The sequence below is a fragment of the Bos indicus x Bos taurus genome, chromosome 7, assembly GCF_003369695.1.
Source record: "Bos indicus x Bos taurus breed Angus x Brahman F1 hybrid chromosome 7, Bos_hybrid_MaternalHap_v2.0, whole genome shotgun sequence".
NCBI classification, from domain to species: domain Eukaryota; kingdom Metazoa; phylum Chordata; class Mammalia; order Artiodactyla; family Bovidae; genus Bos; species Bos indicus x Bos taurus.
Window position 1 is genome coordinate 14860477 of NC_040082.1, and position 27196 is coordinate 14887672.

The following is a 27196-nucleotide window of genomic DNA, read 5'->3' on the forward strand; positions in this document are numbered from 1 at the left end:
TTGTCTTCCCAGAGGTGCTCATTCTCCTGGGCAAATCAGATCAGAAGCTTCCCTTCTGGTCTCTGCCTTCCCAGCCTCTGTCCCATTTGAAAGACTGAAAGGCCCTGTTCTTCATAGCAGGTGCTGATATCCACAGGGTCGTCATAAAAATCCTCCTCTCTCCCTCCCCCAACACAGGAGATAATTAAGCATAGATCAAGAAAATGGACAAAAGGACAAAAGGGAAGGAAAGTGTTCTGCGCTCCAGGTCTTTGATTCTTGGTAGTTATATTCAAATGGGGGGCACTTCTCAAAGAGAAGTGAAGGTGTTTCTCGCGGCTGCAAAATTTACAGTCAGAAAGGGAGCCGACTTAACCAATACCAGCCAATGTTTCTTCCTTTTCTTAATCCCTCGCTGCTTATTTTAGCAGCTTCTCCACCCCGCCGGGAATACCATCCAGATCTCAGTCCAGGTAGATCTGACGTCAAGAGATGGCTTTCGTAGATTTGACGTGTAAACACTCATTTCCATTCCTCCTCGGAAGGGCTGGGGCTCCACTCGGCAGGGAGACCGAAACGCTGCACTGAGCGCTCGCCACCGCCCAGCGTCTCCGGCGCGTCTCTTATCTCATCGCAGAGCAAGCCGGGGCGAAAGTGGTCCCGAGCCTCGCAGTGGAAGGGGTGATCGTTTCTGGCTTCTCTGGCTTGCGTCTCGCTCCCCTCCCTCCCCACTTGGGTGCGAACCGGTGTGAGAGCCATGGGGCGAAGAGCCTGGACTCTGCAGTGTACTGCTTTCTCTCTGTTTTGCGCTTGGTGTGCAATGAACAGTGTAAAAGCGAAGAGGCAGTTTGTGAATGAATGGGCGGCGGAGATCCCCGGGGGACCTGAGGCAGCCTCGGCGATAGCCCAGGAGCTAGGCTATGACCTTTTGGGTCAGGTAAGAGTTTGCACTTTCAAGAAACTTTCTGGGGCCCGAAGGGACTGGAGGGACTGGAGCGCTATCTCTCAAGTGGTAGTCCCAGATTGCACTCTCCTGAGCCCAGTGGCAAAGAGCAGGAGCTTTTCCGGCTCTCGCCCCTGGCGCGCTTGCAGAAGCCTTGCATTATTTATTGCTTGGGCTGGGCGCAGCCAGGCAGAACCCAGCCGCCGCAGCTGGGTACAGCTTAGTCTTGGCTGTTGTCCTTCCTGGAACTGAAATCCGTTTCCCGCGCGGTTTGGAAGAAAAATCCCTCAACTGTCGTTCACGCAACTTGAGATGCATGCAGGCTTGTACCAACCAGCGCCAGGGCAGGGAGAGGCAGTGCGCTCTGTCCCCCTGGGTCTCAGCAGGTCTGCGTCAGGAGCCGGCTGTTTCCTTCTTTTCAATATGGCAGCATCAGATCCAAGTCCTGCTGCAAGGGGCCAAGTAGGCTTGGAGATGTTGGCTGCAGCCTTCTCAGATACGCCCACGGCTCATCTCTCTCTGGAGAGTGCCAGTGGCCTCGACTCACAACCTGGGGCTGGGGGGTTCGGAGTGGTAGATGAGGTGGGTGAGAGGCATGGGACCAACTCTCCAGCCCTCTACTGCAAGCACCGGACTCTCACTGGAAACTTGCAAAGTCCGAGCCTCATAACTTTGCCCGGTCAGTTCCCCTGAAGGGTCAGGCTGCTGAAGTGACGGTGGGGAAAGGATTTCTTTCTTGTTCCTCAGCCAAATGTGTTTTAGCTTCCCAGGGGTTTCCATTTGGGGGGATGCGGGGGGTGGGGAAGGAACTGTTGCCTGCTCAAGTGAGGACTGGGTTAATAAATAGCTGGGGGGTATGGGCATTGAGCCATTGTGTAGGGGGCTGTGAGTTCTCATGGAAGCTTTCACTTCCCTTGGCTCAGAATCAAGCCCTTATTTCTTGCCTTGTAAGTTGTTCACTGAAATGAGGGAGAAGGGAGTTGTAAAACATTTTGGCGCGTTTTTTCTAGAGGTGGTGGTAGAGATGTAGTTGAAGTCAGGGATGAGTAATCGGTGTGGGCGTTGCGATTCCATAGATTCAAATCCTCTGGAGAATGTGCCTTTCCTTGCCAGAGGCTTCATGCTCCAACTTTATGAGCCAAACTGCCTGAAATGCCCAGCACGAAAGTCAATGCCCATATTGACTTCTCTTCTCTGTGTACCAGTAGCAGACCAATAGTTTTGCTTTTGCCAAGTCCTTATTCTGTGCTAGGCTCCGCGTTGGGGGCTAAGGAATAATAGGAGGAAAAGAAACCTTCAGGAAACCAAGAGTCTAGAGACTGATTAAAAAATAAATGATTGCAATTGCAAGTAATTGGTATAGCAACAGAAACTGTTCCTGGAGTCTTGATTGAAAGACTGAAGATGGAAGGGAATTGGGAAGAGGGGAAAGAAGACAATCCAAGGAGGAAACATTTGCACAGGGTTTAAGAAGAAGAGTCAAAGGTGGGAACACGATGAGATTGGGGAAGGCACCCAAGGCATAGAAAACGGCTTGTGGGAAACCAGGGAGATACAAAGAAAGTGACTTATTTAGAAGTCAGGAAACTGCAAGGAATTCTTGGAGTCTAAAAAGAGAGTGAGTAGTGGGTAGAACTATACTGGTGGGTACTGTGGGCACCATGGACATCTTGTGTGTCCTATGAAGGGAAAAAAACCCTGGGAACTTAATCCTTTGGACTAAAGCTAAATAGCATTGGTAACTGTGTGGAAGGAGACTGGAGGAGAGAGCAAAAAATAACTCCCTCTTCCTTTTCTCACCTATTAGCCTCAGACATTCATCCAAACCCAGACCATTCATTGTGGGAACTGCTTTTTAAAATCACAAGTCCCAGTAAACAAACAAATAACAGTAAATCAGTACTGTTGGTAGGATCTTCAAGGAAAGGGTGGCATAGTAACAAGAAACTTTAGAAAAGAGTGGGAAAACCTATCTAGAGTTGCATACACATATTTCCAGTTAAATGACATTACTAATAAATGTTTTTAAAATAATAATTCCTTATAAAAGACTGATGGTGCTTTCCTGGTTCTGTTTATTTCTTCCTTTGTTTACACTTAGATGTATCACCATCTTGAACTTCTTAAGGCCTCAAAATAAAGCTAGGATAGGTAGGAGGTGACAAAAGGCAAAACCAATTGATAGCAGAAACAGAGCTAAGCACTGGTGATCTTTTCTTAAGGCTACTATTCTCTCCCCCCAACTCCACGTAAAGCTTATAGCAGATTTACTTCCAGAGATTCAGGCTTGGAGCAGGACCTAAGCATCTCTATGAAAAAAGTCTTTAGGTGATGAGAAACATCAATTTAAAGAAAGTAATTCTTATGAAATAACCTGTTGTCAATTGCTTGTCTCAATTTAAAAAAAATGCAGGGCATCTACAGAATTTAGTAGGTTCAAATTAAGTACTATTTGGAATAAAGGGAAATTATCTTAAAAGAATAATGAACTTAGCTCTAAATTGGACCATTTGTATTGATACCAAATGTATTGATAGTCATCTAGAGAAATTTACACACTCTAAAGTGGAATACCTGTGCTAAATGTAGCATGCTGACTTCTTGCTCAAAGCTTTGAACTACTGGAAAATCAAGTAGTCATTACTAGTAGCTTATAACAATCATCACTATGGATTCAATCACTGTATTTTATAACAACAAATTGTTCTAGCTGAGTGCAGCACTACACATATATAGTACAAAAGAGTTCTCCTGCTTTCTACACAGTATCGTTCTCTGACAGGATACATTTTGTAAAGTGAATATACTTTTTAGAAATGTCTATCTACATAACATCACCTAGAAAAGAAAATGTGGTTTCTCTGAAATATAAAAGACAGAAGCATCATCAGCCCTTAAGAATGCTGTGACCCCAAATGATAATATTGGGAAGCTCATCTCACTGAACAGACTAAGAAGAAAGGGAAGGCTTCTAACAGTGTCTTCCTCATCAAGAAAAAGGTTACCTTCAAATACAAGAAATGGACTTAATAAAAATTGCCTGTTTGCAAGTTAGCTGGGTTTTAATCTGACCTATACACACTTATTTTGGAAAGAGGATTTTTATTTTAATTTTTCCTTTTATAGATTGGATCACTTGAAAATCACTACTTATTCAAACACAGAAACCATCCTCAGAGGTCTCGAAGGAGTGCCCTTCACATCACTAAGAGATTGTCTGATGATGATCGTGTAAGTATTGTGCATTTGTCTTCAAGCCAGTAACCTGACTTATCTGCTTTCTTTGTGCTTGCTAACAAGAACAAAAGTGAATATTATTCTTTTTTCTTGTTTTCACAATTATTTATCTGTAGTGTTTCTTATCATTTCCATAGGGTTATAAATGCACATAATAATAACTGAATCTAATTGGTTGACTACAGTATATGTGTGTATATACATACACACACACACACACACATATGAACTATATAATATCAGTTCACAAATTCATTCTAAGAGCATGAAAATGAATCCTGAGAATCAAGTGGCAGCACTAATGAACTGTTTGACAATACAATCAATGAACAGCCTTTTATTATATGGCTATCTATGTACCAAGCATTTTGATATTCAATGTGATGATGCCAAACAAATATAATGCAGAAACTCCATTCTTAGTAACATTTCAGTGTTATCTGAAAATGCATTCTGCTGTTTCTATCTGATTTGGTTATATAGGGAACTAGTGTTTTTGAGAGAGTTTTAAATCCATGTCTTCAGGAGGCAATGTTTCCATAAGTATTATATTATCTGACCCAGAGTATTTGATCTCCTTTTATTCTGGTTTGTATACATATTCAACGATTAGGTACCAGCAGGAAAAGTCTAGAATGAACACAGGTAAAGTGTGGGGCCAATTTCATGTATATCTAATGTACCTTTTGATTTTTTAAATTAATTTATTTATTTTAATTGGAGGCTAATTACAGCATTGTAGTGGTTTTTGCCATACATTGACATGAATCAGCCACGGGTGTACATGTGGTCCCCATCGTGAACCCCCACCCACCTCCCTCCCCATCCCATCCCTCAGGGTCTTTTTGAAGTCGTTTTCAAGGTCATAAACATCAATAGAAATGCTGATATGAAATAAAAATTTGAAGTAAAATTTGAGAAAAATTTGCCTTTTCTCAAGAATATGCCGTACTGATGAAAATTTATCCTGGGAAGCCTGATATCTGGATACATGATTTCTGTTGTCTAGAACATTCTCAAGAATTATGAAGGCTTTGTGAGAGATGAAACATACATGTTCAACTTCCCATAAAGAAAAGTACAAGTGACAGAACAGGGCTAAAATTGTTGAAAGTTCATGGAACTCACAATCACTGTAAAATAGTTTGCTACTTTGTTATGCACCTGATAGAATTTTTAAAAGAAGAGGGAAAAGAAGGCAAATTATGAGAGTAGGAAATGACTGGGCCTGGGTTACCAGTGTTCCAACATGAAAGCAGCAACCTAACCCAGACCAAGAACGTTGTATCAGGACCATGGACGGCAACCCGCAGCTCATAAACAACCGTTGCTGGCTTTTACTCAAGTAAACGGCTTAGAAGTGACAGACCTAAGCAGAGGCCCTTAACATCATTTTAAAAGTTTTTTGTCCAATAAAATCTTCCCTTCACTGTCCCAAGGCAGATGGCTAATTGTATATCGGCTCTGAAAGTAGGACAGCTTCCAGTACTCTAGCTAGGCTTAGTCTTTGGGCAAAAACCCAAGAGAACTATTTCCTTGTCTGCCTAAATGCATGCCTGACATTAAGTAATGTACAAGGAAGTCAAACCGACCTCCCTTCTCATCTTCACAGGAGAAAACCGGATAGAGTGAAGCAGTTATTATTCAAAGTATCTCACTAAAATGAACAGATGGCCCAGTTCTATTCTTTAGATAATTGATTTGTAATTCCTTAGTAATTGACTTGGGGGAGAAATCACAAAACATAGTGAAGAAGAGCCAAGAATTTACTCTCTAGCATAACTTCATTAGAAGGGAGTCTATATAATCCTATGAAAGTTATCCCCAGAATAATTTAATTTCAGGAAAAATTCTAGAACCCATTGAAGCTTGAAGTGGAAGGTTGGACTAGATGCTTTTTAATGCCCTTTGCAAAGGGCATTAAATCCCAAAAGGATTATTTACCATTAAGTACATGATACTTACTATATATACAATAGAAGGATGCTACCAATTTGCTCTGTTCCATTTGGTCTGCTCTTACAGAGACTAATATGGGATTTGGAGTTAATGACATTAATCACAACTCTGTTTCCACCAATTGGTTGTTTACCTGATCAGATGGCAGAGTGCCTCTTCTTTTATTCCACTTTTTAAAAAATGCTCTTGATTTTCATTTTATTGCTCTTTTTTTTTGGATAGGGATACTATTCTTCCAAATTAGCACTCTGAAGTGCACCAATATGCTATCTGCAAGTCTGTTAATGAAATCTCTAACTGTAAGTGACTCTCTCCCTCAAAGATTAGTACTTGTTCCCTAGCAGCCAGCTTCCAAAGACCAACTCAGATGGCAGGCAGTATATTCCAAGCATTGAGGTATTTTAAGCCAAAACAATTAAGCTTGAAAATACAGGCACTTTAAAAATAAATTATAATGACTAATTTCCAACCCTCAAGTCCCTCCCAATGTTTATAATAGGTTTGCAGTATGTTTTCTAATTGGAAATTTAGGATGGTGTTACTGGATGGCTTTATCCTTTAGCTGCAAATTACTTTTCAGTTTTTATTTTTGGATCTGACTCATTAGTATTCTCACATTAGCAATATCCTATCACACACTGGACTATCATCGTGTGTACGAAAGAGAGGATATGTTTTGGGTAGGAAACAGTCATGTTGCTCAGCAGAATCAGAGCACGGTAGCATCTCATAATGAATATAACCACAAGGCAGCCCCTCACCTCTTGGGGCCTCAAGTATAATAGGATTATGCTATAAATGTTGGAAAGGTAATTTTTGTATTGTCAGATCTCCTTGCATAATACATGAAACAAAATTAATGATAAGTGTGCATGGCCAGTAAGGCTCATCCATCATCCCAGATCTGTTTCTCATATTAAATATTCTTAAGCAGAAGGCTGAAGCACAGGGGAGCCAGAATTTTGAATCAGCAAAGACACAGCACCTTTCCTGTCTTTTGTCACATCTGCAATTTCTATTTTTGTGAATAAAGAAAGGGACATTAAGCTGTAAGAGCAACATAACAGCAGTCTCTGAGATCTCTTAGCTTGTTGACTCATTCCGTGCAAATGGACAAATTTTCAGCTATGGTACCCTGGAACCTCAATATAAAAATGGGTATTATGGTCCATTTGCTGATGAAAGCAGGCTGAACTTTTACTTCCACTGGAATCACAGTGTCAATAATTTGAGGGAACCATCACTTCACTGAGTACTTCTCCTCCTCGTAAAGGCACACTTTACCATAATAGAGGAAATGGTCATCTCCCCAGAGGGCAAGCCCTTATTCTCACTGAGCTGCCAGTGTGATCTGTAGTCAGGTGGAAACACTGATGGAGAGAATACTAGAGCTAGTTAGAGGGAAGATGATTACACCAGAGGTGGCTGTTTAACTGTTGATTTTCTTGCTATAAAACTCCTGGTAGGTGATATGGGCGGAACAACAGTATGAAAAAGAAAGAAGTAAACGTTCAGTTCTAAGAGACTCAGCACTAGATCTCTTCAATGATCCGATGTGGAATCAGCAGTGGTACTTGGTAAGTGCCTGCATGAGGACTGCATAGGCCCCGGGTTACTTGTTATCTCTGAACATTAGATATTTTTAAGTAACAGATAATTCAGTACAGGGCTGTGTTACCCAGAGATCAGGGTGAATGGGACCTTCCATGATCTGGATCTTCTGTTTGGCTGTGTGAGAACATCTGAAAACACAGATCTTTAGCTTCTACAAGAGGAAGTCTCCTTACATTTATCTGGAATAAGTACAGAAGAATTGGGTCTTGCAAGGTAGGGTTGCAAAACAGTATTCATGGCAAAAATCAGACCTGCTCAAGGTTACTCCTGAGAACCCTTTAAATTATCCAAAGAGGACAGTGAACGTGATTCAGGATATATAGCCCTGAATGACAATTCTTACATGCTCCCAGGTGAGAATCTCTGAACTAGGCTAAAGGAAGGAACATGAGGAAAGACAAAAGGCATCTATCTGTGAATGTCTAGACTTGCAAACCAGTTCTACCTTTAAAGGACTTCCCTGGTGGCTCAGATGGTAAAGAATCTGCCTGCAATGCAGATGTGTTTGATCCCTGGGTCGGGAAGATCCCCTGGAGAAGGAAATGGCATCCCACTCCAGTATTCTTGCCCGGAGAATTTCATGGACAGAGAAGCCTCGCAAAGCTACAGTCCATGGGGTCGCAGAGAGTCGAACACGACTGAGCAACTAACACACACTTAGTCCACCTTTAAGACAGTTACTAAATCCTTACAGGAATGTGGGCAGTGAGTGGAGAAACTGTACATGCTCCTGCCTGCCTGCCTGCAGAGTGCTCTCCCTTCTGTTTTCACATTAAGCCTCTACTGTAGTAACACATGGAATAGATGTGCTTATTGTTGAGAATACTGTAAAAGATAAAATTTCATGAGAACCATAAGCTGAGGTCTAGACGTCCTTGTTGCAGAAAGGATGGGAAAGGAGATCAATTCCTCCTGAAACTCTCCTAACCTAAGTGATACTTGCTTGCTGCAGAAGACACTCGTTAACACCTGTGCATCTACCATGTGCCAAATATTAATACTATCCTGTTTGACATGAATTAACTCATCTAGTTCTCACGCAACATTTTGTTGGTCATATAATAAGTATTCCCTTTTAACAGATGAAGAAACAGAGACATTGGCAAGTTGAATAACTTGCCAAAAATCACATGATTCTTGTGGTGGGACCATAGTTCATAGTTCCAGAGGCCATACTCTTAACAGCCACAGTCTCCGATTGTTCCTCCCACTGACAGAGAGTCCTTCTCTGGCTTTGGCCAACAATCTGTGTGCAGTTCCAGCCTCCTGGGATTCAGTTTCATGTTGGCCTAGAAAATTCTGGTTTTGCTCCTCCTCTTTCTGATGGGCATCGGCCAGGGAGCAATGCATTCATTGATACTTTTGATTGCTGTCATTTGTAAGTTTCCTGTTGATCTCTTCACTAAAAACCTGGCTTTCTTCTAATGCATCTCTCTTGAATGCTTGGAGATGTGCTCATATCTGTATTTCTTTGCTGTCCAATCTCTCTTCCCTACAGCCCCACATACTGTAACTCTCAGAAAAGTTACCTGAAAAAAAAATCCTAAATCACCTCTCACAGATACTGACTCCCTAAATAACTTATAATTGGAAACAGGCAGTTCAATTCCAAGTCCTGGTAAGACTACAGCTTCGTGGGCATTCCAGGTTCTGTAAATCCACGAGTAACTGTGAACCAGACAAAATAAAGTATGTTCAGTGTGGCAGTGGAGGTTTAGGATTTTGGGGAGATGGAAACTTGGGGCAGCAAATAAAGCTTCAGTAGATGAAAAGCTTGAGCATGTTATTATAAATGAAAGCAACTTAGGGATAAACTTCTTCAAAGCCACACAGCTCAAAGACAAGGGGCACAGGGTGATTCATCTTTTCGAGTGATTTTCCATTGGAACAACTGGAAAAAGAGCAGAACTATGATGATTCACTTGGTCCTCCCCTCAACTTTGTCTTTTATTTCACCTAATTTCCTGCTTCTAAAGAATAGAGTGACCCCCAGAAAAAGAAAGATGGGTCTCAAGACTGGAGCTTCAGTTCTCATTGTGCAGCAAATGATTTTACCAACGCTTCTTTGTTCTTTTTCACCAGCAAGATACAAGGATGACTGCAACCCTGCCCAAGCTGGATCTCCATGTGATACCTGTTTGGCAAAAAGGCATCACAGGCAAAGGTGTTGTTATCACTGTATTGGATGATGGCTTGGAGTGGAATCACACAGACATCTATGCCAACTATGTGAGTCTAAGCCCTTCTATTGCTGCAGCTTAGGGAGCTGTCTACACAGACATACAGTTAAGGCTTCACTTCCCTCAAGCAGGAGGTGCTCTGAGTGAGCCCTGGGGTTGATGAGCCAAGCTTTGGCTATTTCCCTCACCCCTCTGCCAGTGCACATAAATTTCTTTCTTTCTTCTTCTTCTTTTTTTTTGTTTTTGTATCACTAGACTTTGAAAGAATTCACTGAAGCCAAGGACTGTACAAAAGTTATGTGTGTTGGGGTTGGAGGAGGCACTTATATCGGCTAGATTATTAAAAAGCCATTCAAATTCTATGCCACTCAGTACTGGGGAACATGAAAGCAATCAGATCAAGCCTCACGTCTGAGATCATTTTCACAGTCATCCTCCTCACATTCCCTGTGGGTCAATAGCTCTCACATTGTGAAGTTATATGAACGTGACTCCATCCATGCAAATCAAAGCATGTACTTCATACTGCAAAAATGACAAGCTGAGAAAAGTTTACCAAAAATGGGAAGTAAATTATTTACTTGTTTATGAAGTTCTCCATAATATTTTAGGTCTTTAGGGGACTTCCTTGATGGTCCAGTGGATAAGACTCCATGTGCCCAAAGCAGGGGTCTTTAGTTCGATCCCTGGTCAAGGAACTATTAATAGATCCCATATGCCACAACTAAGAGCTCACACCCTGCAAATGAATATTCCACAGGCCACAGTTAAAAGATCTTACATGCCGAAACAGAGATCAAAGACCCAATGAGCCACACCTGAGACCCAGCACAGGCAAACTAATGAATTAAAAATATTTCAGGTCTTGATTTAAAGATCTGTGTTTTATCTTGAATACTACCCCCTGTCTTTATGCCAGCCTTTCTACTCAACCAACGTTCTAAAGCTAAAGAGCAAAGGAAATGGGGTGGAAAAGAGACAAAAAAGATTAGCAATTATTAAGACAGAGAAACATAAAGAACAGCCTGAGTGGTGACACAATTATTAAAAGGTGATTGGATCTCCTTGCAGTCCAAGGGACTCTTAAGAGTCTTCTCCAGCACCACAATTCAAGAGCTTCAGTTCTCTGGTACTCAGCCTTCTTTATTGGAGGAGGGCATGGCAACCCACTCCAGTATTCTTGCCTGGAGAATCCCACGGACAGAGGAGCCTGGCAGGCTACAGTCCATGAGGTCACAAAGAGTCGGACAGGACTGACTAAGCAGAAGCAGTAGAGAAATACAGAGAATAGCAGTCTGTTTTAAGTCTATTTAGTGTAACTGGGGTGGCTGAAGGAGCTCACTGTAGACCTGAGCCCCACCCCACAGCCAGCTCTTTACACCTGTATCCTTAGGAAAGATGAGTGTCAAAGTGTTACTAACTAGATCTGGAGCCAGTTGAACCATTCCACTTCTCTGGACCTCAATTTTCTCATTTGGAAAATGACATGATTGAACTAAGTAAACTCTGACTCCTCCTGTTCTAATAGCCTATGAGATTCTATAGGTTTGGAAACATTCACTAAGAATTGTTGGCTCACTTCTCTGTGCACGTCATCTCTGCCTGGTTTCTGGCTATGATGAATGATAAAAAACGGGGCCAGAAACTCTAAACTGCAGACTCTCAAGCCATCAGCCAGGATGGGAATAGGACAGGGGTAGATTGAAAGGACTGATGTTGAAGCTGAAACTCCAGTTCTTTGGCCACCTCATGAGAAGAGCTGACTCATTTGAAAAGACCCTGATGCTGGGAGGGATTGAGGGCAGGAGGAGAAGGTGATGACAGAGGATGAGGTGGTTAGATGGCATCACCTACTCAATAGACATGAGTCTGGGTGGACTCTGGGAGTTGGTGATGGACAAGGAGGCCTGGCGTGCTGTAATTCATGGGGTCGCAAAGAGTCAGAGACAACTGAGCGACTGAGCTGACCTGAACTGAAGAAGACTTGGAAAACACTGCTTTTTTTTTTTTGATGCTACAGTGTAATTTTTGCTTTCTCTTTAGGATCCGGAGGCCAGCTATGATTTTAACGATAATGACCATGATCCATTTCCCCGATATGATCCCACAAATGAGAACAAGTAAGTAAATGTGGATTTGGGGGTGGGGTAAGTGCTTTAAAATGCTTTCATCTTATTTGAGAAAATTACACTATAAATATGATCCATATTTTTGCTCTCAGATAATGCTCATGTACACCATCCATACTACAACATTTTGTTGCTTTTAAAACAGGAAACAGAAGCTTTTATTTTTATATTCCTTTTGGCTTATAGGACTATATTTCAATTAAACTTTCTTCTTATACTGTGAAATGTTCCCCTCAAAATGTTACTGAATATCTATGGCTTTAGAAGAAATATTTGGGACATTTATTCTTGTTCAGTCACTAAATCATGTTTGACTCTTTGAGATCCCATGGACTGCAGCACACCAGGCTTCCCTGTCTTTCACTATCTCCCAGAGCCTGCTCAGACTCACATCCACTGAGTTGATGATGCTATCTAACCATCTCATGCTCTGCTGTCCCTTTCTCCTTTTGCCTTCAGTCTTTATCAGCATCAGGGTCTTTTCCAACGAGTCAGCCGTCCAACAGGTAGCAAAGTATTTATTAGAGCCTCAGCTTCAGCAACAGTTCTTTCAATGAATATTCAGGGCTGATTTCCTTTAAGATTCATTGGTTTGATTTGCTTGCAGTCCAAAGCATTAAAGAATAAAAATCTTCACTCCATTACCATTGCACCTACTTCCTCTATGGATCTTTTACTATTACCAACATGCTTGTTGCTAGCCATGAAGAGAAATACAGATGGCCAAAATAACAAATCCCTACGACTTCTTCTAGGCCCCTCAGAAGAGCATGGAAAGACACCAGACAAGAGAAATATACCATAAGGCTTGGCCCTCAAATCCAACACAGTCTCCAGGGCATTGGGCTAATTAGTCTGTTCCAGAGTTTCTTCTGGGTATTTTAAAGCTAAAAGGAAGAGGCAAAGGACATCTTCTGACCCCTAAACTAACTCTCCAGAGTATCCACCGGGTAATGAGTGAGGCTAAGAGCCAGACTTGGCAAAGCAACAAGGCAAATGAAGACCCAAAGGCAGGAGACATTTTAGCCTTTTTTCTTAGCTCCAAAGGAACTTCACCCTCTAGGCACACAGCCCCATGTCCATGCCCATGGGAAAACTCATCTTTGTGCATAAAGACATCTTTCACAGACTTGAAGGAGACATTTCACTCTTTCATTTGCTTCACCCAAAAGAAACTCATACCAAAAGAGGAAAAAAGTCAAGGCAAAATGAGTACTGCTACAAGGTGGGGGGGTAGATGGGGTGGAAAGAGCAAGCAGGGAAAAGCTCTTTGTGTCTGTCATGTAATATACTTCCCTTTCCTTTCTTCCTCCCTCTTGGATTAGTATCCAACTTGGGTCAATCAGTTCTCTCTCTCTCTCTCTCTCACTTTCACTTTCCCTCTCAGTTTCTCCCTGATTGTCTCAGAATTCCCACGTGGCTGGTGTGGTATTGTTGACTGAAAGCTGTTACACTGGATTGTCCTCCTCCAGAAGGCTCACAAACCCCAGGAAGGGAGTCTGGAGCTCAAGGACTTGGCTTCAACTTCTGGGTGGTTATTTCTTCCCTCGGGGGGAAGGGGAGGTTTGGGGAGGCACCATTTACTTTCCTTCAGTACCACTTATTTCTTCTAGCATTTATCTTTTAAAGGGGTCAACCGCAAGCAGCCCTACAGGTTAGAATATTCCATTAACAACACAATAGGAACCATGAGGGGGGCCCCCTTGGAGGAAAGTGGGATGTCTCAGAAGCTTAAAGTAGGACTCCCCAGACAAATGTTCAGCCATATTTCTGAGTGAGGGCGGTGTGGGGGCAAGAGGAACTTCTATCCTTTTACAGCAGGACCTTGCAATGTTAGCCTGGCTGGTAGTGAGAGCTTTGCCAATCACCAGAAAGGAGGATGGCTTTGAGGAAGTCACTCACCTCACTCTGCCTCTATTTTTTTTTTTTTAAATTTTGTCTCAAAACAAGGTGACAAGGTCCCTGTTTACCTACTCTCCTAAAAGAAACTACCTTAGGAAATGGGCAATAAGTGCTGAGAAGAAAAGGGCACTCTTCCTAGAATGAACTAGAAGTGACAACTCTCACTCCTTTCCCTTGGTCAAGACTAAGAGGGAAATCCGCTCCCACCCACATGGGTTCAGCTGAGGACACTGTTAGCTGGAGGTGTCAGCCCAGCCTCTTTCTTAGGCAGTGCCTTGGGCCTGGTCCAGGATCCAACATGGGTGATGATTTGTGTGGCAGACGCCTGATAGGTGAATACCTGGTGAAATGATATTCTTGGAGTTTTGCACTTGTGAAAAGGGGAACTCAGGTGTCCTTCTTTCCCACTGCCAAACAAAAGGGACTTGCAACTCATGGTACTGATGATAGCCAATTCACAGATTTTCAAAGGCCCCAAGATAGCAGCCTATACAATTTTATTTAATTTGTGCCTGAAAACTGTGAGCTTCTAGAGCACAGCAGACCATGGACCATGCACATAGCATAGGGTTAGGGCAGCAGAGCCAAACACTTAAGAGCACAGACTTTACAGTTAGATTTAGTTCAAATCTTAGATCTTTCACTTAATAGCTGAGTGACCATGAGCAAATTATTTAACTTTGTGACCAGTTTTATCATGTACTGTGACAGACTTTTATTTTCTTGGGCTCCAAAATCACTGCAGATGGTGACTTCAGCCATGATATTAAAAGACACTTCCTCCCTGGAAGAAAAGTTATGACCAACCTACACAGCATATTAAAAGGCAGGGAGACTACTTTGCTGACAAAGGTCTGTATAGTCAAAGCTATGGTTTTTCCAGTAATCCTGTATGGATGTGAGAGTTGGATCATAAAGAAAGCTGAGCACCAAAGAATTGATGCTTTTGAACTGTGATGTTGGAGAAGACTCTTGAGAGTCCCTTGGACTGCAAGGAGATCAAACCACTCAATCCTAAAGGAAATCAATGCTTAATATTCACTAGAAGGACTGATACTGAAGCTCCAATACTTTTGGCCACCTGATGCAAAGAGCTGACACATTAGAAAAGACCTGGTGCTGGGAAAGACTGAAGGCAGGAGAAGGGGATGACACAGGACGAGATGGTTGGATGGCATCACCGACTCAATGGACTTGAGTTTGAGCAAACTCCTGCAGATGGTAAAGGACAGGGGAGCCTGATATGCTGCAGTCCATGGGGTCTCAAAGAGTCAGACACCACTGAGCGACTGAACAACAACCAAAGAGATAATGATGGTACCTATTTCATTGGGGATTTGTGGGGATTAAATAGGTTTATATATATAATTGACTTGGATAGTGTCTGGTACATAGAACAAGTTAAACATGAACTATGATAATGATGATTAAGGCTTCTCATTTAGCAACTAAGGTAGAACTCCTTTCAGTGAGGAAAAAAGCATGACAAGAATAATATCTGATAAGAGCAGAAGCAGAGACAAGTCAATTTTCTGAGCCAATTCGGAATCTGCTATTTGAAAATTACACAAAAAGCAACTATCTCTCAGGGTCCTCTTGATTATCAACCAAAAAGCTAACATCTCCATCATTTATCAAAAGGCACAATAAAAAAATAGAGTTAGTTACCCTTCCAGCATAGTGTCAGAAATAAATCCCTTAGGTTTAGAAAATGAATTGCCCCATTTTGTTTTGGCCTTCACAGCAGTTAGAGACCTATTATCTCCCAGTTCCAAGGGCTTTATCTCTCCAAACGATCTGTGTTGCTGCTGTTCTTTATTACTATGTAAATGAAGTTAATAAAAGCTGCATTTGAATTCTCCTCTGGAAATCAAGAGAGGCATCACTAAATAACAAAATCTTAAAAGTACAGGTAACTCTTACTAGTAATCTAGCATGAATTTGTAATCAATATTTCAACAAAAATTTCAGATTATTTTTCTAGCTATATAACATATATGGCAAGGATATTTTAACAAGTGCCGTGGTAGTCTTTAAATTACCTTCTGAAATAATTTTTTAAACATAAATTTGTTTAAATGCCAGTTACAACCATTGTTCTAAGATAATAGAGGTTGCTTTTACCCCAGAGGCTGATTTAAGGGAAGAAAGCCATAGGTCTAAAAAGAATGACACGGAAGCACTTTGATAAAAGTTCTTTTTCTCCAGGAACAGAGGTGAGAAGGGAGGATAAGAGGAGGAAAAGATATCAATCCCTATTTGTACATGATCCTACATTTTTTAAAGAAAATAGTCCTTAGTATGTAAAGAGAGATAATAGGTAGTGTCATGCCACATCATTTTTAGGACAGAGGTAGAGTGGTGCAGATGTCTGCTCACAGGCTGCTTCTGTAAGTTCTATCTATCCACCTGGAGACTTTGCTATCTTGGGTCCTGTCTTCCATTTTGTATGAACAGAAATTCAGGTGACGGTGACTTCTGGTAGCATATTTCTCAGAGGATGGCAACTGAATTTTCCCTTCTACAAAGGTAGAGAGGGCTAAGCCCCCAAAGAAGCATAAGATGCCTTCTTCATGTTCAATATGCATGCATTTTGCAGAGAATGGATGTATATTGGTCAGGACAGCTTCAGTTGCAAGTGAGAGAATCCTAACTTGAAAATTAAGTAAAATGGAGGTTTAAAAATATTTTTTACCCAAGAGATGATCAGCTGTAGGCATGGCAAGATCCAGAAACTCAAATAATATGCCTTGAGGACACCAATTACTCTAGCTCCATCTCCTGGCGCTGCTCACCTCCCCTTAGCTTCATTTTCAACAGAGAATGCCTCATAGCAAGATCCACAAGGCTCACAAGACACTTAAGCATCAGTTCTTGAAAGATGTCTGGGAGGACAAGTCTCATGATAGAGACTCACAAGGAATGGCTGAGGGTTACTTCCCCAGATGGGACAATGCTAGAAGACCGAAAACAAGTTGGTGCCTGCTACATCAGGGAAGACTGTGAATTGCATTGTTCTGACTTAGGACTCCTATCCAGTATTAACATAAAGGAGGCCATCATTCAGTGGAAGGAGACCAGGAAATCATCTTTGGTATTTTAGGTAAAAAAAGAAAAGTGAAACTGGTTTATTTTAAAAGACCAGTCAATTCAGAAATTTTCTATTTCATTCTGGCCTAAATAGATGTCCAGTAGAGTAGTAATCAGAAGGAGCTGGCTGACATTTGCTCAAACCTAACCCTTGCTCTTTTTCCCTCTGTGTCAGCATATGTGGTCAGCGGCTCCTCCAAAGGTATCCACAGCCTTCGTGCTGCTCCTGGGAGCTTTCACAATGGAATAAAATCATGAAGCAACCAACTTCACATTAAAGTTCCCTCAACTTATTTACCTTCCTCAAGTCAGGAAGGTGACAGGAAAAGATAATCACTATGTCTAGAATTTCAGAAATGATACTTTTATACTTTGGTCTGTTTAAGATGGATTTTCTTTTCCCCCAAATGTTCTGAAATCGTAAATTACCTTCATCATCTGGTTGCAAAACTAGTCTTTTTCAGGCTTCTGGTCCCAATTAGAGTTGCAGGAGCACCCTGGCATCCCAAATAGCCTGGAGTGCCTTGTTAAAAATTTCGAAATCCCCTTGGGACCAGGAAACCTTCAGATGTTTTAGTCTGGTGTATGGTTAGAAGAGGAGAGGAAGCCTTGAAAGGGGGCTCTATTCTACATATCCCCTTAAGACTGGTCCAGATTAACCTAATCCAAGGAAGTCACTAGTGGGGGAGGGGGAGGGAAGGGGTCACTTCAACACCAAAAAGCATGGGACCGAAACCATTTCTTTCACGTGGCTTCTCAAAGTGTCAGAGCTGCTCATAGTAAGTATTAATAGCTAACACTTCCTGGTTCTTTCTGTATACCAGCCACTGTTCTAAGTGTTCTGAATACTTAGTGTTTCATGGGATGCCACATCTTTTGGAGGGCCAGTCACTTTCCCAAGGTCATATACCTAGCAGAAGCTAGAATTTAAACTCATTTACTTGGGCTCCGGTACTTGTTCCCTTCACCTATCTACACGTCATCTAACACTGATGGGATAAAAACCAGCAACAGGCTGACAAAAAGTTAGTATATCCATGGACCATCGATTTGTATGCAAAACCAATGTTTGCCCTCATTTACATTTTATAAATTCTATTTTCTCATCCTCAGACATGGAACCAGATGTGCAGGAGAAATTGCGATGCAAGCAAATAATCACAAGTGTGGGGTCGGAGTTGCATACAATTCCAAAGTTGGAGGTAAAGCAGAGGGTCGTTCCCGTAGATTCGCGCTTTGAGTCTTATGTTAACTGGTGTAAATGGGGTGGGCAGAGGGGACTTTTCAACAACCAGAGGGAGAAGTGAACCCCATGCAAAATTTACTACAGAGCTTGAGTGTGATTTGAAATCTGCAAATCAGTGGATCTGGGTTCTCAAAAAATGATACCTGAATAAAGCCCATACCTCTCTTCTGGGGGAGGAGAGGGCGGGGTGGAAATGTTGAATAGCTTTTGAAGCAAATCTGATTTTCTCTGTGTTCTGATTTAGAAGGGCTTGTTATTGAGTTCTGGCTAAGAGAACAGAAGGAAAAGGTAAATTTAGGCAAAGACTTTCCCTGCCTCTCGGTTCTGTAGTCCTTCAGTTCACAATGAACAGTCAAAAATTAAATAAAAAGAATGCATATGTATCACAGAAAGAAGACAAAGGTTATCTGTAGTAGCAAGAATTTAGAATCTCTGGTTGTTTCAATGTCTTTATGGGTAAGCATACGGTAAGTTCCATCAGCACAATTTGATAAAGGAACTATTTACAAGAGTCCAAGGGAACAAGTGGCTGTTGCAAGCAGATGTTACCACCTTCAGACCTAGTGGAGCCGGGGGAGGAAGTAGTCATGGAACCTGGGAAGAGAAAGCTGTGGCCACATGAGACAGCCACAGGACAAGAGCTGGGGCCCGGAGTACAACAGCAGAGGGGCTTCGAGGCAGGGAGGATCCTGAAAGGAGCGCTTCATTCTCCCCTCACCCCCCAACCTCCTGCCGCCGTGTCAGTTGGCTGACACCGACGTGAAGACAAGAGAGCCCACTGCTGCCATCCAGGTTCCTCTGGATCTGCAGGGGATCAGAGAGAATAAAGCACTTGCCTCTCCTCTTCACACTAGCCTTTCCTCTGGAGCTCATGGAGACATTATTGGTTTTGCACTTAATTTGCTTTCTAAAATCACAACAAAAAAGATTCATTGTAGAACATGGCCATGATGGTGAGACTCTTTCAAGCTCTACATGAGCATACCTTGAATGTGGTTTTGTAATCCTTTTCAGAAATCAAATAAATATACATCCTAGCTTACAGAATGCATCTCTCACTAACACAGCACATACTCCTAGGTTTTAGGTGTCATTCCTGATTCCTTTGATGCCAGTGTTGTCAAAGTGACACGTTAATCTACAGAAAATGAAGGCAGGAGCACAAATTACATTATCACCTAGAAAAAGAAAGCCCTTTCTAAGGAGTGATGAACCAAGTAGCTATAGTCTGTAAGAGAATCATCTCACCCTTTCATTTTACAGAGGAGGAATCAGAAGCAAGATCCTCAAGGAAACTAAAACACACCTACTGTGTGTCCATCATTTAACTCCCAAGACAGGATCTACATCCTGGAAGTTAACAGGATGGATCTGAGCACCAGATTTCTGGGCTTCAAGTCCCAGTTGCAAGCCATGTGGCCTTGGACAAGTCCCCGTCCCTCTCTGACCTCAGTCTCTCTCCCTGGGAAAAATTACAGCATCCACCTCAAATGGTTCTCATATGGATAGATGAGTTCACACATTTAAGGCCTGTGTAATGGTAACTGCATACAATATATCCTCAATGCACATGAGCTGTGATCAAACCCATTTTACAGTTGAAGAAACTGAGGCACAAAGAAGTGGCTTGCCCAAGATCATAGAGCTAGCAAATAGTAAAGCTGGGATTTTTTTTCCCCCCAAATGCATTTTAAACAATTTTCTTAAAAAAATAAATGTGACTTCTACTAGTCATGTCAGCTCCACGTTCCTTTACCCATGCTCCATCGTAAACAGTCATGTGAAAACCTGAGGCCGTGCACTCCGTCGCATCATTAGCCTGAAGCCAGCACTAACCAGGTAGCTGCCGATATCTGTCTAAACTGCTTTTGCCTTCCTGGCTCTTGCGTCCGTGAGTCTGATGATGGGCGACAGCCTGTTGGAAAGCACAATGAGCCACTGCATCTGCCTTCTCCGGATGAAAAACGATTCCCCCTCAGGAGTGAAATCCATGGCAATGATTTCATCCTTGAAATTATTTAGGAGAAAAGGAAGCATGTTCCTTTGCAAATGTTTCTTAGCAAACACATAAAAGAATGGCCTCTGGGTTATTTTCAATCAGTGCTTAGAAACAGGAGTTCTTTCCCTACTTGTTAGTCTTCTTTTGTAGGTAGGTCTTCTCAAGCTGCACAGGTTCCCGTACAGAGCCCTTTGTAAAGTGCTGGCTGGGCCACAGCCGTTGATGGGATAGTCATAAGCAGGCATGTTGACAGAGGGTTGTTTGATGCCTCTTTCTGAAAACTGTCCCATCATTTTCAGCTTATTAGGTCAGCAGGGGGAGGGGAGACATTTTTTTCCAGTGGAAAAATAAGACTTTATTCTTACTGATTATACTTTAGCTTTTTTGAAAACATTTCATTTTGTATTGGGGTAGAGCCAATTCACAAACAATGTTGTGATCATTTCAGATGAACAGCAAAGGGACTCAGCCATACATATACATGTATCCACTCTCCCCCAAACTCCCCTCCCACCCAGACTGCCATATAACACTGTTCCCTGTGCTACACAGTAGGTCCTTGTCAGTTACCCAATTTAAGTACAGCAGTGTCTACATGCCCATGACATTTTATAATCGACAACAACCATGCCCACTGCATAGCACAAATAGTTACCTCTAAAGGGCAGATAAAGAAAGCTTCTGGAGGCAGTGGCTTGTATCTCCCCATGGTGCTGTTAGCAGCTGGGTCACAGGCATTTGGGACATACAATGGTTACCCTGTTTTTGACTCTTTGGATAGTCCTTTGAAGAATAAAATATTAAGAGCCTTGTGCCATCCTGCATGCACACACTGACATCAACATATTTTGTATTTGTCTGTTTTGCTGTTCAGGCATAAGAATGCTAGATGGCATTGTGACCGATGCTATTGAAGCCAGCTCAATTGGATTTAATCCTGGGCATGTGGATATTTACAGCGCAAGCTGGGGCCCTAACGATGACGGGAAAACCGTGGAGGGGCCTGGTCGACTGGCCCAGAAGGCTTTTGAATATGGTGTCAAACAGGTGAGATGCTTAACACAGACCCAGTTGAAATGAAAGCTGACCACTGGAAAAGGAAGAGAAGAGAAGAACACTTAGCTTACGTGCAAAGAAATGGTTGTGAATTTCTTGCTGCTGTTAATGATTTGAACTGCATTTAGAGACCCAAATCATTCTTCAGAGAGATGGAAGTTAATGTTTTCCCCATTTGGGCCTGACATTCAACAGATATTCATTCCTCTTAGAATATTTACTTAAAAAAAAAAAGTACTCTGGATAGGTCCTTTCTCATTTTCCTGCTGCTTCTGAATGTCTACCCTAGGTAAACTACTCCCCAGACTTCTTTCGGACACTCTGAAAAGGCGCCTTCAATGCAGGAGCGTGCCGCCTCCCTCTCTACACGTGCCTGGTGGACACTTCTGCCTTGGTTGTGTTGCTCTAAAACTGGGGCTGAGGGCATCCTTGCCAAGATTCTAAGGCCTAGTTCTGCACAGGATGGAACAAAAGTAGAAACTTTGGAAAGCACAAATTGAAAAACCATAGAAAGAGTAGCCTTGACGAGTTCCATTCAATTGAAGAGTCCCTTTTAACGCAGCTGCAAAGCAGATCTGAATAATGCCTGATTTTGTCACGCTATCAGTCAGCCAGAAGATTCAACCAGAAATGAAGAGAGGAAGTTCAAAGACTCAAATGGAGTGACATAAGCCAAGGGAACGGCCAAAATACTAGTAATAATAATGAGTGAGTGCTAAAGGCCAGATTATGAATCCACATAATAAGGAAAAAAAAGAAAAGAAAAGTCCTCACTCCACACCATCCCAGAGAGGAGGATGGAGGAGGACCAGCATGCCAGAGCCCACCAGGGGCTTATAACACACAGTCTTGGGAGAGTCCTCCTGCTGGAGGACCTGGAGACAAAACTGATCACAAATTCCTGTCTCTGAGAACTTCATGCATGCATTTATATACTTCTTGGGGATTTTATTGGGCGATGACAGCAATCTCAGCAGATGATAACAGACATGGTAAATTTTGGCTTTTCCTTTAGGGCAGACAAGGAAAGGGCTCTATCTTCGTCTGGGCCTCCGGGAACGGGGGGCGTCAGGGAGACAACTGTGACTGCGACGGGTACACGGACAGCATCTATACCATCTCCATCAGCAGTGCCTCGCAGCAAGGCCTATCCCCCTGGTACGCAGAGAAGTGCTCCTCCACGCTGGCCACCTCGTACAGCAGTGGGGACTACACCGACCAGCGAATCGTAAGCTGCTTTTGTCTGCCTCTCTCTGCTTAGGTAGGAGAGCACAGTTCGCCTTCCAAAGGATCCTTGGGTCAGATGGATTTGCTTAAGCTTCCTGTCTCAGTTAGGGAGACTCGCACGTTACTCACCTGAAGGGTGGGTATGTATTGGGAAGTCTTCTCTCTCAGGGATAATGATACATCTGCTAAGATGTTGTTGCCCCTCAGTCATGTCTAAACTCAGCCCTGAGAAGCCACCAACTTGTCATTCAACGACCAAGACTCTAAATGGCTCTTCAGCTTGTGTGATGCCTCCCTGAAAACAGCCTTAAAGGAGATTTTAGGGTTGTGGGGGCTTATCATCCTTGTACTTGTTGATCCTCTAATAGCAGGGAGAATGTCTGACTTGCCCTTTAGTGGACGATAAAAGTATGGAGCATGCACCAGCTATGTCTCCTAAGAACGGATGACCTACAGGAAAATAACAGCCTAAGTTTCCCCTGAGGTGAACTTCTCAGCATCTGAATAAGCAGCTTAGGAAGGTTATATGCTCAGAGAGCATCTCCAGCCCACGCTTGGCTGTGCCTTCTCTTCCATGAGTCAGACTGCCAAGGGCAATTATTGGATTTCCCTTCAAGGGCATGATGATGAAGGGCCATTCAGGGGCTTTGAGAACAAAGAGAGGCACTTTTAATTTAAAAATGGAAAGCCTCAAACTTAACTCCTGACACAGAGAAGAACCAACTAGTTAAAGCATGTAGACCTTAATAAAATAATAGGTCAAGATCCAATTAGATTGTGGGTCAACCCCCTAATAATTAGCCTTTGGAATGTGTGTAAAATTCATATTAATGACATCTCAACACAGTTGTCAGAACTAAGATCTTCATGCAGGATCACTCTTCTAGAACTCTGTCTCTGCAACCTACTCTAGTTAAGACAGTAAAACTGGGGTCTCAACTTGGAAGCCCTGGCCTGCCTCTCATTCTGGTATTTTCAATTACTCAAAGAGACGGTGACATTCCACCCAGGGCCTCTTGACAGCAGAGATAACTTAGAGCCTTTGAAAGGAGCCTGTGAGACGTGTGTCCTGCCTGCATGCACAGCCTCCAGCTCTTAATGATCCCAGGGGTGTCCAGAGTAGCTTTTCAAAAAAAATGGCCTGTTGTCCATCACGGAGTCACCATTTCATAGACAGACCCTCATCTGAGCCACTCTGCTCCGAAGCAGGAGGAAGAATTTGCATCTTTGTAAAGATCCCTCTTTAGGTACACCAGCCATAGAAGAGACAGCTGGTGGTGTCTATTTGAGACAGTTGCAGTAACACAGCCTTTGTCTTACGCAAACCTCTTCCTCAGCAGAGTCATCTCTGGGGGCTTACTCGCGTCAACAGGTAAAAGGGCAAACTTGCTTCCGCAGCCCTCGGAGGAGCACAGCCACTGTCACCTGAGATATTCAGCGACTCCAAGTGGGAAGCCAAAGGAGGCGATAATGGAACAGATTATTTTTTTACACTTCCCTCCCACACATTGAAATCTCTAGCTGAAAATCACAGTGCAAGAGCCTGGGTGGGTGTCTTGCTAGCAGTCCTTTGGCCCAACTTCTGGTTCAACCAACAACACAGTGGTCCTTAAGGAAGACTAACTGGAAGTCTTTTTGGTTTCTTCCCTTCATTTCAGCAACCTCTTCAGTAAGCTAAAATTAGCCCAGGTAATTCCTTACGTGCAATGGCATCGTGTGAAAATTTGCTTTCACAGACAGGATCTCATTTCAGCTTCAGAATATGAGTCAAGAAGTGTCAACCTCACTTGACAGACAGGGACAACCAAGTGACTTGCCCATGGGACACATCTACCGAGTGGCAAGTTTAGAATTTGAGCCCAGATCTGTGTCTAGCACACTTTCATTTGAAAAACTCACCATTTTCAAAGTGAAAATATGATGCTAACTCCTGGCCATCAGAAGACATCAACAGTGAGTGCAAGCGAAACACACTCAACACGTTTTGCACAAGTAGTTCAAGTGGCCAAAATCAGCACAACTTCCTTTTGCTGAAGAGGCAGGCAAATGTCAATCTGAAGGCAATGGGGAGCTGGGAATGAGGCAAAATTTCTAAATATGCCAGGCCAAACACAATGGACCTGATGATTAATGGGCCAGCATGATTCACAGTGATTCTGAAACAGTCCCTTTTTTACAGACAGCATTTCATTTGGGAATCTCAGTAGAGGGAAAAAAAAAAATTCACAGTGGGAGGACTTCATCCCCAGAAAAGGCATTCTGATGCCAGAATTATAGACAAGTTGCATATAGAGGAGAGGGAGATAAAATATCAGCAGATGGCAAACATCCGCCTGTGGTTCAGAAGAGGAAGTAGGGAATCGCATCAGCTGGGCTTCCTGATCAGAGCAGATGCAGCCCTTGGTAGGGTTAACCCCCAGGGCCAGGATCACACGCCTCACATGTTCTCCCACGTTTCTCTCTCCTGATACCCCCCAGACGAGCGCTGACCTGCACAACGACTGCACGGAGACCCATACGGGCACCTCAGCCTCTGCACCCCTGGCCGCTGGCATCTTCGCTCTAGCCCTGGAAGCAAAGTAAGGCCCAGAAAGCTTCTAATCACCTGTAAGAAGCTGCTTCTCCTTCTTTTTAAATAGCATATATTCTTTTCTGAATATACAGTTATAGTAGAAAACTACCAAAAATAGTAAGTTCTCTTCCAGTTAACATCTCGAGGTAGGTTTCTTGCACACACTTGTCTTACAAAATTGGGATCTTAATTCACACACTATTCTGTAAATTTTTTCATCCGTCTGTATCCAAATCAATCTTCCCTGATCTTTAGAAACGCATGCCCTCCTCCCACTCAGCTCTAAGGCCTTCTCACTTCTGGTTATTCCCACCGAGACTACCCACAGATAGTCTCCTGTGAGTAGTATTAGGAATACCATGTTTTTAAAACTATCCCTTTTCTTTTTAGGTTAGGGTTAGCCCAGTCGTAAAGCTGACAAAACACATCAGGGGACATAAGAATTAAAAACAGGACTTTTATCTTTTCATTACCTCTCCAGAGGATCTTCCTGACCCAGGGATCAAACTCGGGTCTCCCATATTGTAGGCAGATGCTTTATCGTCTGAGCCACAAGGGGAGTCATTATGTAAATGCAAATCTTACTAAAGCCATTTGTGCTTAAACACCCTTGTCCATTGATAGCAGTTACTGTTTCTGATAATTTCCTGAAGATAAACATTTACAACTGAAATTTTGGCATCAAAGGGAATGCCTACTTTAATGATCCTGATACATATTGTCAAGTTAGTCTAGAAAGACTGTACCATTTTATATTCCCATCAGCAATATATGTGTGAAAGTGCCAGTTTCCTAAAGCCTTATCAAACCTATATTTATCTTTTAAATGTTTGCTACTTTGATAGTTGAAAATGGCATCTCATCTTTATATGCTTTTATTTCATTACTAATGAAGCTCAATATTTTATATTCTTTTGCCATTTATCATCTGTGATTGCTGTTTATGATCTTGATTTTGTTTTATGGTCTTAGTTAGAAAAGCTAGTAATGCTCGGTTAGTTGACATTTATCTTTTAATTTTATTTACATGTAATTTTTAATTTAATGAAGTTACTATGTATACAGTTACCTTTATCAGTCTCTAAGTTCTTTTTTTCCCTTTTTTTTATGCTCAGGAAAATCCTTGCAACCCCAAATTATATAAATATACATTTATGTGTCTTTTATTAGATATTTATTTTCTAAATCCCCCTGGAATTTATCTTAGTGTATGCTACCAAAAAGGGATTTAGCAACATTTCCCCTTCAAAATAGTTATTCAATAGTCTAATACTTAATACAGAGGAAAAAAAGTCTGTCTCACACTATATGGCCACACCTTTTTATTCATCCTTATTTCTACTTTCTGATGTTGTGTGGTGAGAAATCTTTAAATGTTAAGTCAGGTGCTATGGTTGAGTGATAGAGGAAGTGTTTAAACTTACAGATTACTATTATCCTTCCTAATAAGCAGGTTACCCTAGAATATCATCCATATTCTCTACAGAGAAGACAAAGCAGTCCCCTCATGTCATGTTCAGTAGATGAGGTTCACGGTAGCAGAAGAACAGAGTGCCTTGGCCTGGGCCATAGCTGGAAAAGATGTGCAGTTGCTAGAGAGCCCAGCATCACTCCAGGAGCCCTGGGACCACCTGTGGAGTTGCGGTTTAGTCTCTGGTATCTCAGTTGTGATGGCCACGGCAGCTAAGCAAGACAGGCTGAGTGAGGCCGACCTACTTGGAGGAGCTGGAAAGATATCTGATTAGGGAAGAGCAAATCCAGATGCTCAATCAGAAACAAGCAAATCTGAAGCTCTTGGGTCCAGCAGAAAAGCTGTGCTCAGAATCTGAGCTCAGTTTCAACAAGTAGAGGATGGACAGAGAGCAAAGTCTACAGGCACAAGCTAAGACTAGCATCGGCAGCCCCAAACCAAATTTAAGGAAAGATCATCTAAGCAGTGAAAAGGGCAGGGAACACCTGGCTTCAAGTCCCAGGCATACCACTAGCTATGTGACCTTAGGCAAAGTAATCTCCAGTTGAGTGCTCAATTAATCATCTATAAAATAGAGGGGTCAGATCAGATC

General features: G+C 42.4%; 1 protein-coding gene across 1 annotated transcript in view; it reads left to right on the forward strand.

The window, feature by feature from the left end:
• Positions 1-494: 494 nt before the first annotated feature.
• Positions 495-27196, forward strand: part of PCSK1 (proprotein convertase subtilisin/kexin type 1) — a 46163-nt gene continuing 19461 nt past the window's right edge. The window contains exons 1-9 of the mRNA XM_027545568.1: positions 495-916; positions 4049-4153; positions 7585-7695; positions 9815-9961; positions 11956-12032; positions 18147-18235; positions 21153-21325; positions 22350-22562; positions 25040-25140. Coding sequence (XP_027401369.1) covers positions 737-916; positions 4049-4153; positions 7585-7695; positions 9815-9961; positions 11956-12032; positions 18147-18235; positions 21153-21325; positions 22350-22562; positions 25040-25140 — 1196 coding nt within the window. The 5' untranslated portion in view covers positions 495-736. The remainder of the gene's footprint in view (positions 917-4048; positions 4154-7584; positions 7696-9814; positions 9962-11955; positions 12033-18146; positions 18236-21152; positions 21326-22349; positions 22563-25039; positions 25141-27196) is intronic.